General features: G+C 59.1%; 1 protein-coding gene across 2 annotated transcripts; it reads right to left on the bottom strand.

The window, feature by feature from the left end:
• Nucleotides 1-86: 86 nt before the first annotated feature.
• Nucleotides 87-12080, bottom strand: LAMB2 (laminin subunit beta 2). Of its 2 annotated transcripts, none has more exons than XM_033413167.2 (33): nt 11692-12080; nt 11514-11599; nt 11224-11396; nt 10999-11134; nt 10844-10917; nt 10250-10438; nt 10096-10159; nt 9656-9858; nt 9446-9566; nt 8920-9108; nt 8537-8716; nt 8303-8415; nt 7958-8037; nt 7736-7868; nt 7381-7539; nt 7176-7303; nt 5298-5430; nt 4918-5110; nt 4697-4840; nt 4219-4468; nt 3972-4135; nt 3667-3891; nt 3363-3580; nt 3163-3259; nt 2700-3072; nt 2416-2600; nt 2101-2342; nt 1673-2021; nt 1135-1342; nt 916-1057; nt 656-832; nt 405-564; nt 87-334 (listed from the first exon to the last, which is right to left on the bottom strand). In XM_033413167.2, exons 2-33 carry the CDS (start codon nt 11596-11598, stop codon nt 198-200), a joined length of 5424 nt encoding a protein of 1807 aa, XP_033269058.1. In that variant the 5' UTR covers nt 11599; nt 11692-12080; the 3' UTR covers nt 87-197. The 2 variants fall into 2 exon arrangements, with proteins under 2 accessions (XP_033269058.1, XP_004283979.1); XM_004283931.3 differs by having other exon boundaries at nt 4219-4450; nt 11692-11885.
• Between the last annotated feature and the right edge of the window lie 1610 nt (nt 12081-13690).

Genomic DNA, 13690 nt, shown 5'->3' with positions numbered 1-13690 from the left:
TTGGCCTCGGTGGGGCCCTGCTGGTCGCAGCTTCTAGGTTCCGCCCAGAGACTCCGCCCTCCCCAAATCAGAGTCGGTCACACAGCGGGGATTCACACTGGTTTATTGGGGGCCTTGCCAGGCTGGGGACTTTTCCATGCACAGGCAGTAATAAGTGCGGGGCGAGGCTGGGGACTGGGGTAGGCCTCGGGTAGGGGTCACTGGCAGGTGGTGTAGATCTGGACCTGCAAGTTGATGGCTTGAAGCACACTGCGCATCCTGGCCTCCAGCCCGTCCAGCTGAGCCGCTTTGCCCTCCAGCGCCCGCTCGTTCTCCTCATAAGTGCCTTCCAGCTCTAGGAGAGACAGGTCTCAGATGAAGGGTCCTTCTCCCAGAGTCCCACATCTCTGGCGTCCCATCCTCACCTTGCAGCCGCTGCAGCTTGTCCTGAGCAGCCTGCAACAAGCCGCGAGCCTCATCCCGCAGTTGTTCTGCCCGTGCCTGTGCAGCCAGCACACCCTGGGCCTTGCGCTCAGCCAGGGCCCTCACTGTCTGGTACTGGTCACCTAGTGGGCCCTTCAGCAGCTGCAGATATAGAGGTCCGGGGCAGGGTAGTGGCCCAGTGGAGGCCCAGCCTCTACCCCCACCCCTTCCAACTGGCTCTGCCTCAACCCACCTGTTCAGCTTCCCGGGCACGACCCTGGGCACTGCCAGCTGTTTCTTCAGCGCTAGAGGCTGCCAGGCTATTCCCTGCTCGCTTCAATTTCAGAGCCTCCAGGAGACCATCCAATTGCTGAGCCCGCTCACCTGCAGAGCTCAATGCCTTCTCTGTACCTGCCATCCTCTCCTGAACCTGCCACGGGTGGGCCTAGGGTTAAACAGGTTTATGCAGCATGCTCACAACCTTGCCCCACTGATGTCCCAGGGAGACCACACCTGGTGCAGGGTCTGCTCTGTGTCCTGTGTGTCAACCACTGCCCCCTGGATGGCACCCTGAGCAGCACCCTGTGCCCGCTGGGCCTCCTCCAGCGCTGCCTGTACTGTCTCTGCCTTCTGTTTCTCACCCTCAGCCCGGCTCCTGGAGAAGAGAGGGAATCAGGACTTGCAAGTATCAGAACTAGGTGTCAAGGATGGGGTCCAAGGTTGGGGTCAGACCGTGCCCGCTGTGCATCCTTCAGTAGCTGCTCTGCCCGATGCACGTCTCCCACAGTACGCGCCAGGATCGTGTCCACATCTGCCAGGCTCCGGACCCGCTCTGCAATCTCGCCCGCCAAGTGCCGGATCTGCTCAGGTGACGCTGGGATGGAGAGCTCTAGCACCCGTGTGGCCACCATCTCAATGCTGTCAGGATCAGCCCCCTCCTCTATGGGGACACAGGCAAGGGCTTAAGGACACAGATTCCCCAGCACGGGCATGGGGACACAGTCTTGGGGTATGGACTCAGGGACCACACACGGGGTATGGATTTGCTAATAGGCATAAGGATGTAACCACAATGACAGGGACTATACATGGGACATAGATGCAGGGTCGTGGACTTGGGGACTACATATGGGCACGGGCTCAGGGTCCAGACACCCTGAGCCCTTGCCCATCTGTGGTCACAAACACAGGTACAGTGCAGGCCCTGACCCAAGTATGAACACAGACATGGGGGAAACACCACATGGCCTGGGCCACAAGGGAGGCTCACGGCTGAGGAAGTCCTTCACACTCTGGATAAGTTCCCGCAGTTCCTGGTTGGCCTGTTCCACCTGTCCCCTGGAAGCATTAGCCTTGTCCAGGGCTGCCTGGGCCCGCTGCTGTGCCTCGCCTGCCTGCCGACGGGTCTCAGCTACCTGGCTGAGGATGCCACCACCTTCTGCCAATGCCCGCTGCAGTTCTGCCTGTGTGTGGCGGGCCCGACCCAGCGCCAGATCCGCCATGGCTGCTGCCCCACTGCAGCTGAGGCCCCCACAACGGGGCTGCCCATCCTCGTCCCGACAGCCAGCACCCCCGCAAGGGCTCGTAGCACAGGGTGCATCTCCCGGGGACCCACACACCTGCCAGGCACAGAACAAGTCAGGGTCTGGGGGAAGGAACAGCCACACCCATATGTCCCACCCGACACTTGTGCCTCACCAGTTCATTTATGCCTGTCAGGCTCAGGGCATGGGTACGGGCAGAGAGCTCGCCCAGTGCCTGCTGGTTGGCCATGTGCTTGCGGTTGAAGTCCTTCTTTCGGGCACCCATCAGCACCTCTGTCCGGTGCCGTGTGGCTGCTGAGTTGCTCACAGGGCTGGGCACTGTCAGGGCTGACATGTTGGCACGACGTTCTGCCTCTGCAGACAGGCTGTGGGCATGGCGGATGCTGTCATAGGCACCTAAGTCGGGCAGAGGCAGGCAGTCAGCTGAAGATCAACCCTGATCCACCCGCCTAGTTGACCAACAACTCACCCAGGAAGTTTGAATGCTTGAGCAGGTCCAGATGCTGGTCAAGCTGCCGCAGTGTGAGATTAAGTGCAAGCCCGTCTCGCTCTAGACTGCTTAGTGCATGGTTGGCATTGAAATTCTTGTCCTGCACATCTGTGAGCTCTGCTTCCAGCTGGGTCAGGTGCTCAGTGGCCTCCCCAATTTCACGCCTGCATGGGGTGATGAGGAGATATTATTTATAGAGACTTCAGCCCTAATGCATCGGGCCTCGGCCCCATCCCACCATTTATCCTCAGGCCTGTCCGCACCGCAACTCCTCTGTGGCCTCCACGAGCTGTGCAGTGGAGGCAGCTGAGGCGTTACGGGCACCGACGATCCCCTGCACAGTGCCCAGCTTCTCCTGCATGTGCCAGAAGCTGCTCTCAAAGGCACCCAGCACACCCGTCTGCTGCAGCTCCTGCGCCCACTGCTCCAGGCGCCGTGTACGAGCAGCCAGGTCCTGTACCACACGGTCCCAGTCCCCGAAGCATGCGTGGCAGGGGTGGCAGGCAGGAAAGACGCCCGAGAAGCCACGGGCACACTGGTCACAGCGCACGCCAGACATGCCCAGGCGGCAGCTGCAGTGACCTGTGGAACGGTGACACTGAGGTGTGTCTATCCCACGAGGGTCACAATCACAGGCTGCAGGAAAAGGGAAGACCACAGAGTTAGGGCGCCAGTGGGGCATCCTTGGAAGTCCCCCATCCACCCTGGCCCCACGAGCCCCCTTACCGCGGCACTGCAACCCAGGGTCTCCCCAGTGGAGCTCCTGGCACTCAGAACAGGTTTGCCCACCGAAGCCAGCATGGCAGTGGCACTGTCCTGTGAACTAGAGTGGGAACAGGGCAGAGGTCAGTCAGAGGCTGAACCCTCAAGACGTGAGGCAGGCAGCTGGCCCCATCTCCCCAGGGATCCACAGGAAGGTCCCATACCTCATTGCAGGTGGGGCCTCTGGCTCGGCTTGGGTGGCAGGCACAGGGCTGGCAGCCATGGCCACTGGTAAGGTTCCAGAAGTTGGGGGCACAGCGGTCACAGCTAGGGCCCTGGACATTGGGGAGGCATGGGCACTGCCCACTGCTTGGGTCACAGTTGCACCGGTCAGTGGATGGGCACTGCTGGGGATCTGTGCCCAGCAGGTTGCAGGTGCAGCCTATGCCAGCCAAGATGAGCACACTGGTTAAGGAGAGCTGGAGCAGGGAGCCCCACCTCAGCCACCCCCTCCATACCCACACTCACGGTGACAGCTCTGTCGGGCAGCCTGCCCATGGAAGCCAGGCTTGCAGTGGGCACAGTGCGGCCCCTCTGTGTGGTGTAAGCAGCGCAGGCATTGCCCCGAGTGGGAGTCACAGGCATCAGGGTCCGTGGGGTCAATGTTACCACTGCATTTACATGGTTGGCACTGGCCGCCTGGCCTTGATGGGTCCCCAAAGTGCCCAGGGGCACAAGCTTCGCACCGCAGCCCTGCCCACGGTCGGGGGAAGGCGTGAGTGCTCAGCCCAGCTGCCCCACCCTGATCCCACGCCTGCACCTTACCCACTCACCTGTGTAGCCTGCCCTGCAGTGGCACAGGATCTGCTGGGAGTACCCATCCCGATGGCAAGAAGTAGCAAAGTGCCGCCGGCTCCCGGGGCCTTCAGGGCAGGGGCAGGGCCGGCACTGGCCCCCATATGGCAGCCGTGGGTCCCCGTGGAAGCCAGCAATGCACCTGCAGGGAGAAGGAGGAAGAGCTGTGTCATCCCTGAGCAGCCCGCCCACCCACCAGCTCACTCATAGCTGCTTCAGGCTCACCTTTCACAGTGCTCACCCCCTGTGTGGTCACGGCATCCCAGGCAAGCGCCTGTGTGGGGGTCACATTCGTCTGCATGCCCGTTGCAGACACACGGCCGGCAGTTAGGGAATCCCCACTGGCCACGCTGGCAGCGGTCGCAGCGAAGCCCAAATGCACCAGTTTGGCAGGGGCATTGCCCATTGGTTGCTTCACACAGGCCGCTGAGTGCCCCCTCAGGGCTGCACTGGCAGGCTGGGGGCAAGGCAGAGGCTAAGCCAGGGAGAGGGTTTGAGGGGAGTTTGGGTGAGGTCACGGTAGAAGGTCAGGGAATGGAAGAGAACTGCAAGTGACCAGGGCTGAGAGTATGGGGTCCAAAGCAGAGCTGGAAAAAGGAAGAAGCAGAGCCAGAGGAAGGAGGGAGAACAGTAGTGGCAGCGGGGCAGAGGTGGGGGCGGTGTGTGGAGAGAAGAACAGGAGAGACAAAGGGGCAGGTGATACCTTGACAGCCTGTGGGGCCAAAGCCATAGTAGCCAGGGGCACAGAGGTCACAGCGACGCCCAACCACTGCAGGTTTGCACAGGCACTGACCACCATGGGGGTTGCACTCAGAGCTCAGTGAGCCCTGGGGGTCACACTGACAGGCTGTGGGGAGAGGGGACAGGGCAGGTCAAGCTGAGCCCACACACCTCCACCCCACCAGCCAAACCACAGGCACTCACGCAGGGCTCCGTTGTAGACCAGTGTGGACAGGCTGATGAGGAGCGGGGCGCAGGCCTCAGAGGGAAGGGTCTTGCTGGGCACCAGACCCTCCTCGTGGCAGCGGTAGTGTTCAAAGGTGGCACGGCGCTCCAGAGAAGCCGCATCACCCCCACTAAACATCTCCAGCACCAGGACACGGGGCAGCAGCACCAGCTTAAGAGATGAGCAAGGAAGAATAAAGTTCAGACCCAGGACCATGTTGGAACTGCCAGGACACTAAGCTTAGCACTGCCACAGACCTGCCTCTTCTGTCACAGACCCCTTCTATACAGTCACCACTACAGGACCCATCCCACAGGCCCTGCCATCTTGGTTGGTGTGGGAAGAGGGAACTATTCACCGAGTCAATGAGTAGGCTGGGTCCAGAATAGGGGGCCTCAGGCTGGGCACCTCCTCCTGTTCGCACCAGCTTGAGATGCAGCTTGTAGGAGATGCCAGGCTCAAGGCAGACAGGTCTGGGAAACACCATGTACCTGAGGTAGGTGAGGACAGGTATGGGGTCACCCAGGCTTCCCGTATCAATCATCTTGGGCCTCCCCACCCCACACACAGCAACCAAATCATTGGCCAAGAAAGATACTAGGGCTGGGCCAGGCCAAAAACAGCTGGACAGCCTGACGGAGAATCTCTACAGAAGATTCCCATAAATGTGCCTTCACTGGGATCATCACCTGTGCAGACAGTCTTGCTGAGAACACTCCATACAGCCTTGCAACCCCAGAGCATTTCCCTGGCACAAATGCTTGCCAATTTTCCCTCAATGCCCTTTTTACTCTTCCTCCAACCTCGACCTCCAGCCTCCAGTCACGGCTCCTCTTCACCAAGACTGCATCACCTCCCCTCACCCCAGGTCATTCCCATCAGCCTGCAAACCCATGCTAGGGTTATTTTATCCCCCCTGAAAAAAATCTTTGCTCAAGATTTGAGTCTCTCCCTGGCTGCTGCTTTGTCTTTGCTCTCCTGACCAACAAACCCCTAAAATTTAACTGTAGTCACTGCCTCCACTGTCTAGCCTCCCACTCCAGGGGAGCTTTTGCCCCCTCCAGCATGCCATAGAGTCAGCCTGTGCCAAGGTCACCAGTGACCTCCATTTAGCCAAACCCAGTGGCCACTCCTCTATTCTTATCTGCTCCAGCATCCAGCAGCATGCAGTGAGGTCAGTGCGCCTTCCTTCCTGAGACGCTCTTCTCTTGGCTTCTGGGACCTTGTGCAGACTCCTGATTTCTCCCCATCCCCCAGCTACTCCCTCTCTACTGGGCTCTAACACTAGAGTACCCCAAAGCTTGGTTCTGCCCCTCCTTCCTTTCTCTGGTCATTTAATCTAGAGCCACCTCTTTAGGGACAAGTCCCAAATTTACATCTCCAACCTGAGCCCTCCAGTAATTCCAGACACAGAAGTCCAACCACCCACTGGCCTTGTCCCCCATGTCTAAGCATCTCAGAACTGCTCCTTCCTATGTCTCCATCTCAGCGAAGAACACATGCCATCCAGATGCCCAAGCCCCAAACCCTAGAGTCACCTTTCCACTTTTTCTCCCTTTCCTAAGCCATCAGCTCTGCCACTGGAACCCTCTGGAAACTTCCTTTTCTCGCCACCTCAACTGCTACACCTGTGTCCAGCCCACTGTCACTTAGCTAACTCAATAGCTGCCAGCAGATCTCCCAGCTTCCACCTTGGCCCTTTAGGTCTATTCTCCTCTCAGAAACTAGGGGAATCTTTGCTAAACATAAGTCACAGTTGGCAAAATGTCTATAATGGGTACAGCCAGCTTCATTATGCTATTCTCTGTTTCTATGTATTTTTATTTTTACATGATAAAAAGTTAAGAAAAAAGTGATGAAAAAAGATACATGAAACAAATACTACCCAAAATATAATTAAGCCTTAGTCAGACCAGTTACATCCCCACTCAGAGTACTCTGACACCCTCCCTTCCCCCCAAGGGCACTACCTATCCTGACAATCAATGGGCTCCCCTTATTTCCTGCCTTGGCCTCTGGAACTTAGACCCCTGAAGGAGCAGGTCTTGTTCTGTCTACTTCCTTCCTCTGACCAGTGCCACGCCCAGCAGCAGCTGGCAAACAGTACGCAGGAGGAGGAGGCACTTGAAGGAAGGAACAGATGAATGAGCAGGGGGGTCTTCCAAGTGCCCTGCAGGGAGCTTAGGGCTGACCCACAACCCCCCACAGTTGTAGGTGCTACCATTAGTGTCCTCACCTGGTGCCTGGTCGCAGGGTCCCTGGGATGTGGTCATCCTTGGGCAGCATGTGCCCACATGGGCTGTGGGCAGATACAGGCCCTGGGCGCTGCACAGTCAGTTCCATCTCTGCCCATTGCTCAGGTACCTAGGGGAATGGGGTGATGGATGAGATGCTCCCACATCCAGAGGGTCAGCTCTGGGTTAGGTGTCACAAGGTCTGACCTGGGGCTCCAAGCGCAGTAGCAGGTCATAGTCCATGGCTCTTGGTACAGAGGCCACCAGGAACTCCAGTGCCTGGCCTTCCCGCAGCCTAACAAAGCCTGGGCCAGTCCAAGATGGAATCCCCCCAGGGGTCACCAGGCGTGCCACCACATCAGGTACCTGGGAAGCAATGAGGCTGGGGGTGTGGGCTCAGGCAAGGCACTGCCTCTTTTGCCACAGCCTGTCCCCAAACCCCAGCTCTCTAGTTGAGGCCCTGCCCGAGGCAGACACCCTCCCTACACCAGGCACCACCCATAACCCTGCCTCTCCAGCCATAATATCACCCATGCCCTGTCCTTCAACAGTGCCCCCCTACCTGCCCCCGAGCTTCCTCAGCCTCCCAAGTTAGGTGGTCAAGGAAGGGCCGGAAGTAACCAGGCTGCACCTGCTCACAGCGTCGCCCCACCATGTTCTGGCGGCAGTGGCACTGACCTGTGGCCTCGTTGCACCTGGGGAACACATGGTTACTCAAGAAGGATCCCCTTTCCCGCCCAGGATCTTTTCCCACCCCTCCCAGGGCCCCTTATACAGTACTCACTGGGGATCTAGGGCACCACCGACATCACAGTCACACGGACGGCAGCCAAGTAGGTCGTGGCTCAGGCCCCAGTGGCCAGGCTGGGGGAGAAGAGGTTGCTGAGGGCCAGAAATAGACCCCCCTCTCTGCCCAACAGGGAATCTAATGATGGCTCTCAGCCTCTACCACCCCTTGGGGAAAGCCTGGCCCCCCGACCACTGGCTCCCACGCTTGGCCTCCCAGACCTGAGGCCTCTCAACCAGGATCGGACCCAAAGCCCTCAGCGCCCACCCAGTGGGGCAGGGACACCACTCCCATCCCTATCCTCTGAGGAGAAGTGCAGAACTCCAGCCCCTCCAGTCGCACCAGGCAGCGGTTGCAGCCACGTCCAGTCACTAAACGCTTGCAGAAACAGGCTCCACTGTTGCGGTCACAAGGGGTGCCCCCTGGCACTGTGCCCCGTGTATCACACTGACATTCTGTGGAGAAGGAGACCCATCAGCACTTTGGGGAGCTGGGGCAGTGCTCGTGTCCAGTTGGGTCCAGAGTAAGAGGTCAAGGGTTAAGGTCAGCACAGGAGTTAGGACAGGAAGCACATACGCTGGCAGCCTAGAGGGTCACTGGCACTGAGCCCAAAGAAGCCATCACGGCACTGCTGGCAGCGAGAGCCCACCACATTTTCTTTGCAGCGACACTGGCCCGAGACCAGCCCCAGTGCAGGATCATCATGGGGATCACAGCGACCACCGTCTTGGGAACCCATGGGGTCACAGTCACAGGCTGAGAGCACAAAGAAGTGCAGGGTTACCCTTATGCCAACTAGCCCAGCACCAGTCATCTCTCAAGCCCCCACTCTAGATTCCCAGTCTGGCTCCACCCTCCATCCCCCCACCCCAAATCCCTGCAACCTGCACAGCAGTCTGGCACTTCAGCTCATACCCCAGGATCAGCCTTCCCTCTCCCATGTCCAATTCCAGCCTTACAGCGACACACGGCTGGGTCTCGCAGGTCCTTGGTTGGGTCACGGTAGAAGAAGGGTCGGCAGAGCTCACACTGGCGCCCAGCTGTGTTGTGCTGACACCCATCACACACACCTCCACTCACGTTGCCAGATGCCAGGTATATGGCCATGTCGAAGTGGCAGCTGTAGGTATGCCCATGGCACTCACACTCTTGGGAGCGGGGAGGGAAGAGCAGGGCAAAGGCCACTTGAGGGACCATGTCCTGAGAGTAAGGGGCTTAGGGGCCCCCAGTGCCACCTTAGGTCCCTGCCACAGGCCAGAATTTGTGGGTGGGGGTTCAGGGACTTTAAGTCTTCAGCATCATACTGGGCCCCTAACCAGAGCAGACTGTGGCAGAGGGTTGAGGGAGTCCCCAGGGGCATCAAGACCAGGATACCCTTCAGGCACAGCCTAGGTGTTAGGGGCTTAATCAACCAGCTCTAGGTTCTGCCCAGGGCACAGCCAGGCCACAGAGTCCTGGGGCTATGAGGGCCAGGGTCTCACTTACTCCTGCAGGCGTGACTGTGGCCGTCCTCAGCCGGATGCCAGGGCAGATCATGATAGAAATCCTGACACCGCTCACAGTTGAAGCCACGAGTGTTGTGTTTGCAGATGCAGGCCCCATGAACCTAGCAGGGTGGGTAGGCAAGTGGTCAGCACTGTCCAGCCATGCCTGCCCCTGCCCCCAGCCCTACTCCAGCCAGTTGAAGACCCTCACCATGCCCTCAGCATGGGCTGGTGCCCCTGGGGCGGGTGCACACTGTGAGGCGTGTCCATAGCAGAAGCAGTTGCCACGCACAACCAGCTCATACAGGGCATAATAGTACTTCTCGCGGATCTCCCGCCGTGGGTCAAGCAGGTTGTCCCCGAGCGTGTGTAGCCGTGTCAGGTTCACCCGTAGATTGGTGATCTTTAGCAGGTCTAAGTGGGGGAAAGGGGTTGGGGGCCAGCTGTCCAGGCAGGCTCTTGCTGCCCCATGCCCACCCAGGAGCTGAAGCTGCCAAGGTCACCTTGGGAGACCTCCTGTCTACAGCTATATGAGCTAAATTGGACTTGGCACCTGCCCTAGGAAGCACCCAGAATAGCTACTGAGGCCCCAGATAGTCATCACCAGCCGGAGGCTGGGACTGCGCCAGCCTCAAAGAATGAAACACTCACTCTGGATCCATGGGCTATAGGGGTCTGGAATAGGGATTGCAGGGTCCAGCACACGATAGATGACCTGGAAGGGCATAGAGTCATTAGAGACACTGGACCTGCCTCATGCCCGTCGTGCCCCCCTTCTGCCCCAAGCCCAGATCCCAGCCCTCACCTCGCCTTCAGTGGATGGCTCAATCTCTGAATAGCGAGACTCACAGACTACGTCATCCCAGTGCCGTGGGGGAGCCAGTGGGACTCCTGGGAAGTCAGCCCCACAGTCATAGGAGAAATATCTGTACACGTGCCAGGTGCGTCCAAAGTCTGCTGAGCGCTCCACCAGCATGGCAGCAGGGCGAAACGTCTGGGTGGGGAGCATGGCTGATCAGCGGGCACTAGGACCCAAGTCCAGCCCAGGCCCATCAAGAGCCCTGCCCAGCTGGGGCCTGCCCTTAAGCAGCTCACAGACAGGTGGAGGTGACCAGGGGAAGCCAAGCAAGGATCAGGAAGGGAAGCCACCTCTAGTGGGGAGACTCAGCGGTCACGGGGCCCAGGGAGGCAGCACCTGACCCAGCCTGGGATTGAGGCAGCGTGTACAAAGGCCTGGAGGGGGCAGGCAACAGAAGGTGTGGGAGGTGAAAGAGCCTCCCATCCAGCCAGGGCACAGCATATGAGCACAGGGAGGCTGGGCTGAAGAGCTGGGACTCTGTTCAGGGGCAATGGGGAGCCAAGCAGGGTGCTTCAAGCAGGCTCCCAGACACGCGGGCACCTTGAAGGTCATAATGAGGTGCGTGAAATGGAACTCAGCCTCCAAGTCCAGCTGGATGGTGACCACGGGGACACCTGGGGCAGGAGTCGGAGGTCAGGGACTTGAGGCTACTTGGTGGACAGCCCTGCTCACCCATACCTCACCCAGAGCCTCACCATTCTCTGACTGCCACCAGGCTGCCCGGCGCTGTGGTGCAAAGCTGGTAACTACATTCTGGATGCGATGGCTGTTTGGGTTGTCTCTAGCAGAGAAGGGGCGCCGGGAGTCACACAGGAAGCATTTCTTCTCGTCCTGGGTCGGGTCAGGGTCAGGATCAGCGTTAGTACCTCAGCCAGTGGGCACCACCCTGAGCCAGCCCCCCACCTCAACTCCAATCACACCTGCAGGTGACTGACGATGCAGTAGGGCTGGGGCCCATGCAAGCCACAGGTGGATGAGGCGGTCAGTCTGTCAGCACGGCCCACCAGCAGGTCCCCTGTGGCGGGGTAGCAGCTTCCCTGCGAACAGCCTGGAACATCCGGGGCCGGGGCCTGGGCCAGGGCGGTGGCCGGCACTGGGAACAGGGGGTCAGCTGGTTCTGCTGCACTCCCACCCCATAGCCCCAGAGCCAGCTACCCCAGGACCCACCATCACATCCCGCAACCCCCAGGCCTTCACCAGGCCCTCTCACCACTCAGCAGCAGGCCCAGTAGAAGCTGCCAGGGCCCAGGCTGTCCCCGCAGGTCCCTCCCTTGTTCCCCTGCGGCCCGCTCCATCCTGAAGAGGAGAGGAATCAGGATGAGGGGGGATGAGAGGTCTGGGGCCCATGCCCATCTATCCCCTCCCTTGGGGTCCCGTGTTGACTCTGCCTGTGTGGGTCCTTGGCCGATTCCCCACTCGGTCCTCTGTCTGTCCGGCGGTCCCTCCACTAGCTCGGAGTCCGGCGACTTTGAGCAAAGTTGGGAAGTACGGCAGGAAGCAAAGCACGGAGCGGATCTCGGGCAGGAGCACAACATCATGCAGAAACCCCCACCTCTCTGGAAACGACTCTCACTCTAGAAACTAGACACAGGCTGGCTCACCTGCAAATCTTTATTGTGCCCTCATGCCCAGGTCTGCACAGAGCCAGGGGAACACAGGGTTTGGGGCCCTTAGGCCACTATAGTTAGGGGACGCACCAAGCAGGGGCTATGGCATAAACAAAGAAGAGGAGTCTGATCTTTGAGACCTCAAGTGGCCCATGGAAACTAGCCTTTGTCTCCAGTGTCATTGGTGCTGTGGAAGTCACCATCAATTAGGCTTTTCAGTCCCAGGGCTCCAGCATCAGTGGGGAGGTGGAAGGGTGCACTCAGGGTGTCAAGCTCCCCTACTCAGGGATGTGGGATGGACAGCCTGGCCGGAAGGACAGGACAACATACGGGTAGCGGGGGAGATGGAGAAAGGCCATCTCCTGCCCAGGGTCTCCGCTTCCCCCAATTACTACAACAAGTAGGCATGAGAAGAGCTCAGTTTCCCACTATGAAAATGAGTGCTGGTCACTGACAACAGACCAGAGCAGTAGCAAGCAAATCCAGATCTTACGGCTCTTCATCCACTCCAGGCCTTCTGGCCCACCGAGAGCTTCCGAGCCCGGGCTTGGAATGCGTGCTGCCCAGAGCCCATGCCCCACCCAGGCCCCTGGGACTGCGATAGGGACCACGGATTCTGGGGGTCTGTAGGGCCCTGTCGGGGTGGCTTTGAGCTGCCACAGCTGCGCCCACTGTCTGGGGTCAGGTGGAGAGTACCCCAGAGGTGTAGGCCCAGGGGAGAAAGCTGGGGTTCTTCAGGGGAATCATTAGGCTTCACAGGGAGAGTCTGGGCAGGGGGGCAGTCAATCTGCTGGACTTGAAGGGTTGCTGGGAGTCGCACCAGTTATGTGGAGGAGGGGTCTCCAGACACCCGGGGGGTCATGTAGTCAATCTGAGGGGCTCAGGGATATTAGAGGGGGCTCAGAATTGGAGCTCACTCAGAGATAAGGATCTATCAGGATCTCAGGGGCACTTGATGGTCTCAGGAAGTTTTACTTGACGCCCTCCCCCCGACACCCGCCGCCTCCCAGTTTCTCAAGGTCAGAGGGCCACTGGAAAACAACATGGTGTCAAATAGAGGTCGCTCAGGATCAGCAGGCACTCAGTGGTGCCTCTGGTCTCTCAAGGTCAGGAGATTCCTGGGTCACTCTGGGGTCACTCTGAGTCACCCAGGTAGTCCCAGAGTCCCTCTTACTGGCATCCACAGACAGCAGTCAGCAGGTGGTGTACACAATGGCCCACAGCTGCATGTGATCAAGCAGCTCTGCTGCCTGCTGCTCCAGGGCCCACAGGGTGGTCACTTTCTTGCCCAGTACCTGCGCATTCTGAGCCAGGTAGCGCTCCAACCCTGGGGATCAGGGTCATCTGAGCCAGGCTCTGACTTCTGGTCCTAATCTCTGACCCTGACTCTGACCCCAGCCCTAAATAAGCTCTAACCCTAATTAACGTTTGACCTCCTGTTCTAGACTTTAACCCCAGCCTGAGCCCTATATGAATCTGGACCTGACCCCTATATGAATCTGGACCTGACGCCTATATGAATCTGGACCTGACCTGCACCCTTCCCTGACCCTCCCACACCACCCCTATAACTCTGACCCTCCCTTCTGACCCTGACCACCCCCCATACCCACCCCACCATGGCCCAGCCACGTACTCTCTAGGCAGCTCTAGCTGTTCTGTGCCAGCTTTAGAAACTCTTGGGCCTCAGCTCATGCCCACTGTACCCGCTCTTCTGCATCTTGCACCGTGGCCACCGGGCTACGTGTGCCCTCCTGCAACTCCACCACACCTAACTGGG

Source organism: Orcinus orca, chromosome 10, assembly GCF_937001465.1.
Source record: "Orcinus orca chromosome 10, mOrcOrc1.1, whole genome shotgun sequence".
NCBI lineage: Eukaryota > Metazoa > Chordata > Mammalia > Artiodactyla > Delphinidae > Orcinus > Orcinus orca.
The sequence above is the reverse complement of the archived record's forward strand: the minus strand, read 5'-3'. Positions and strand labels throughout refer to the sequence as shown.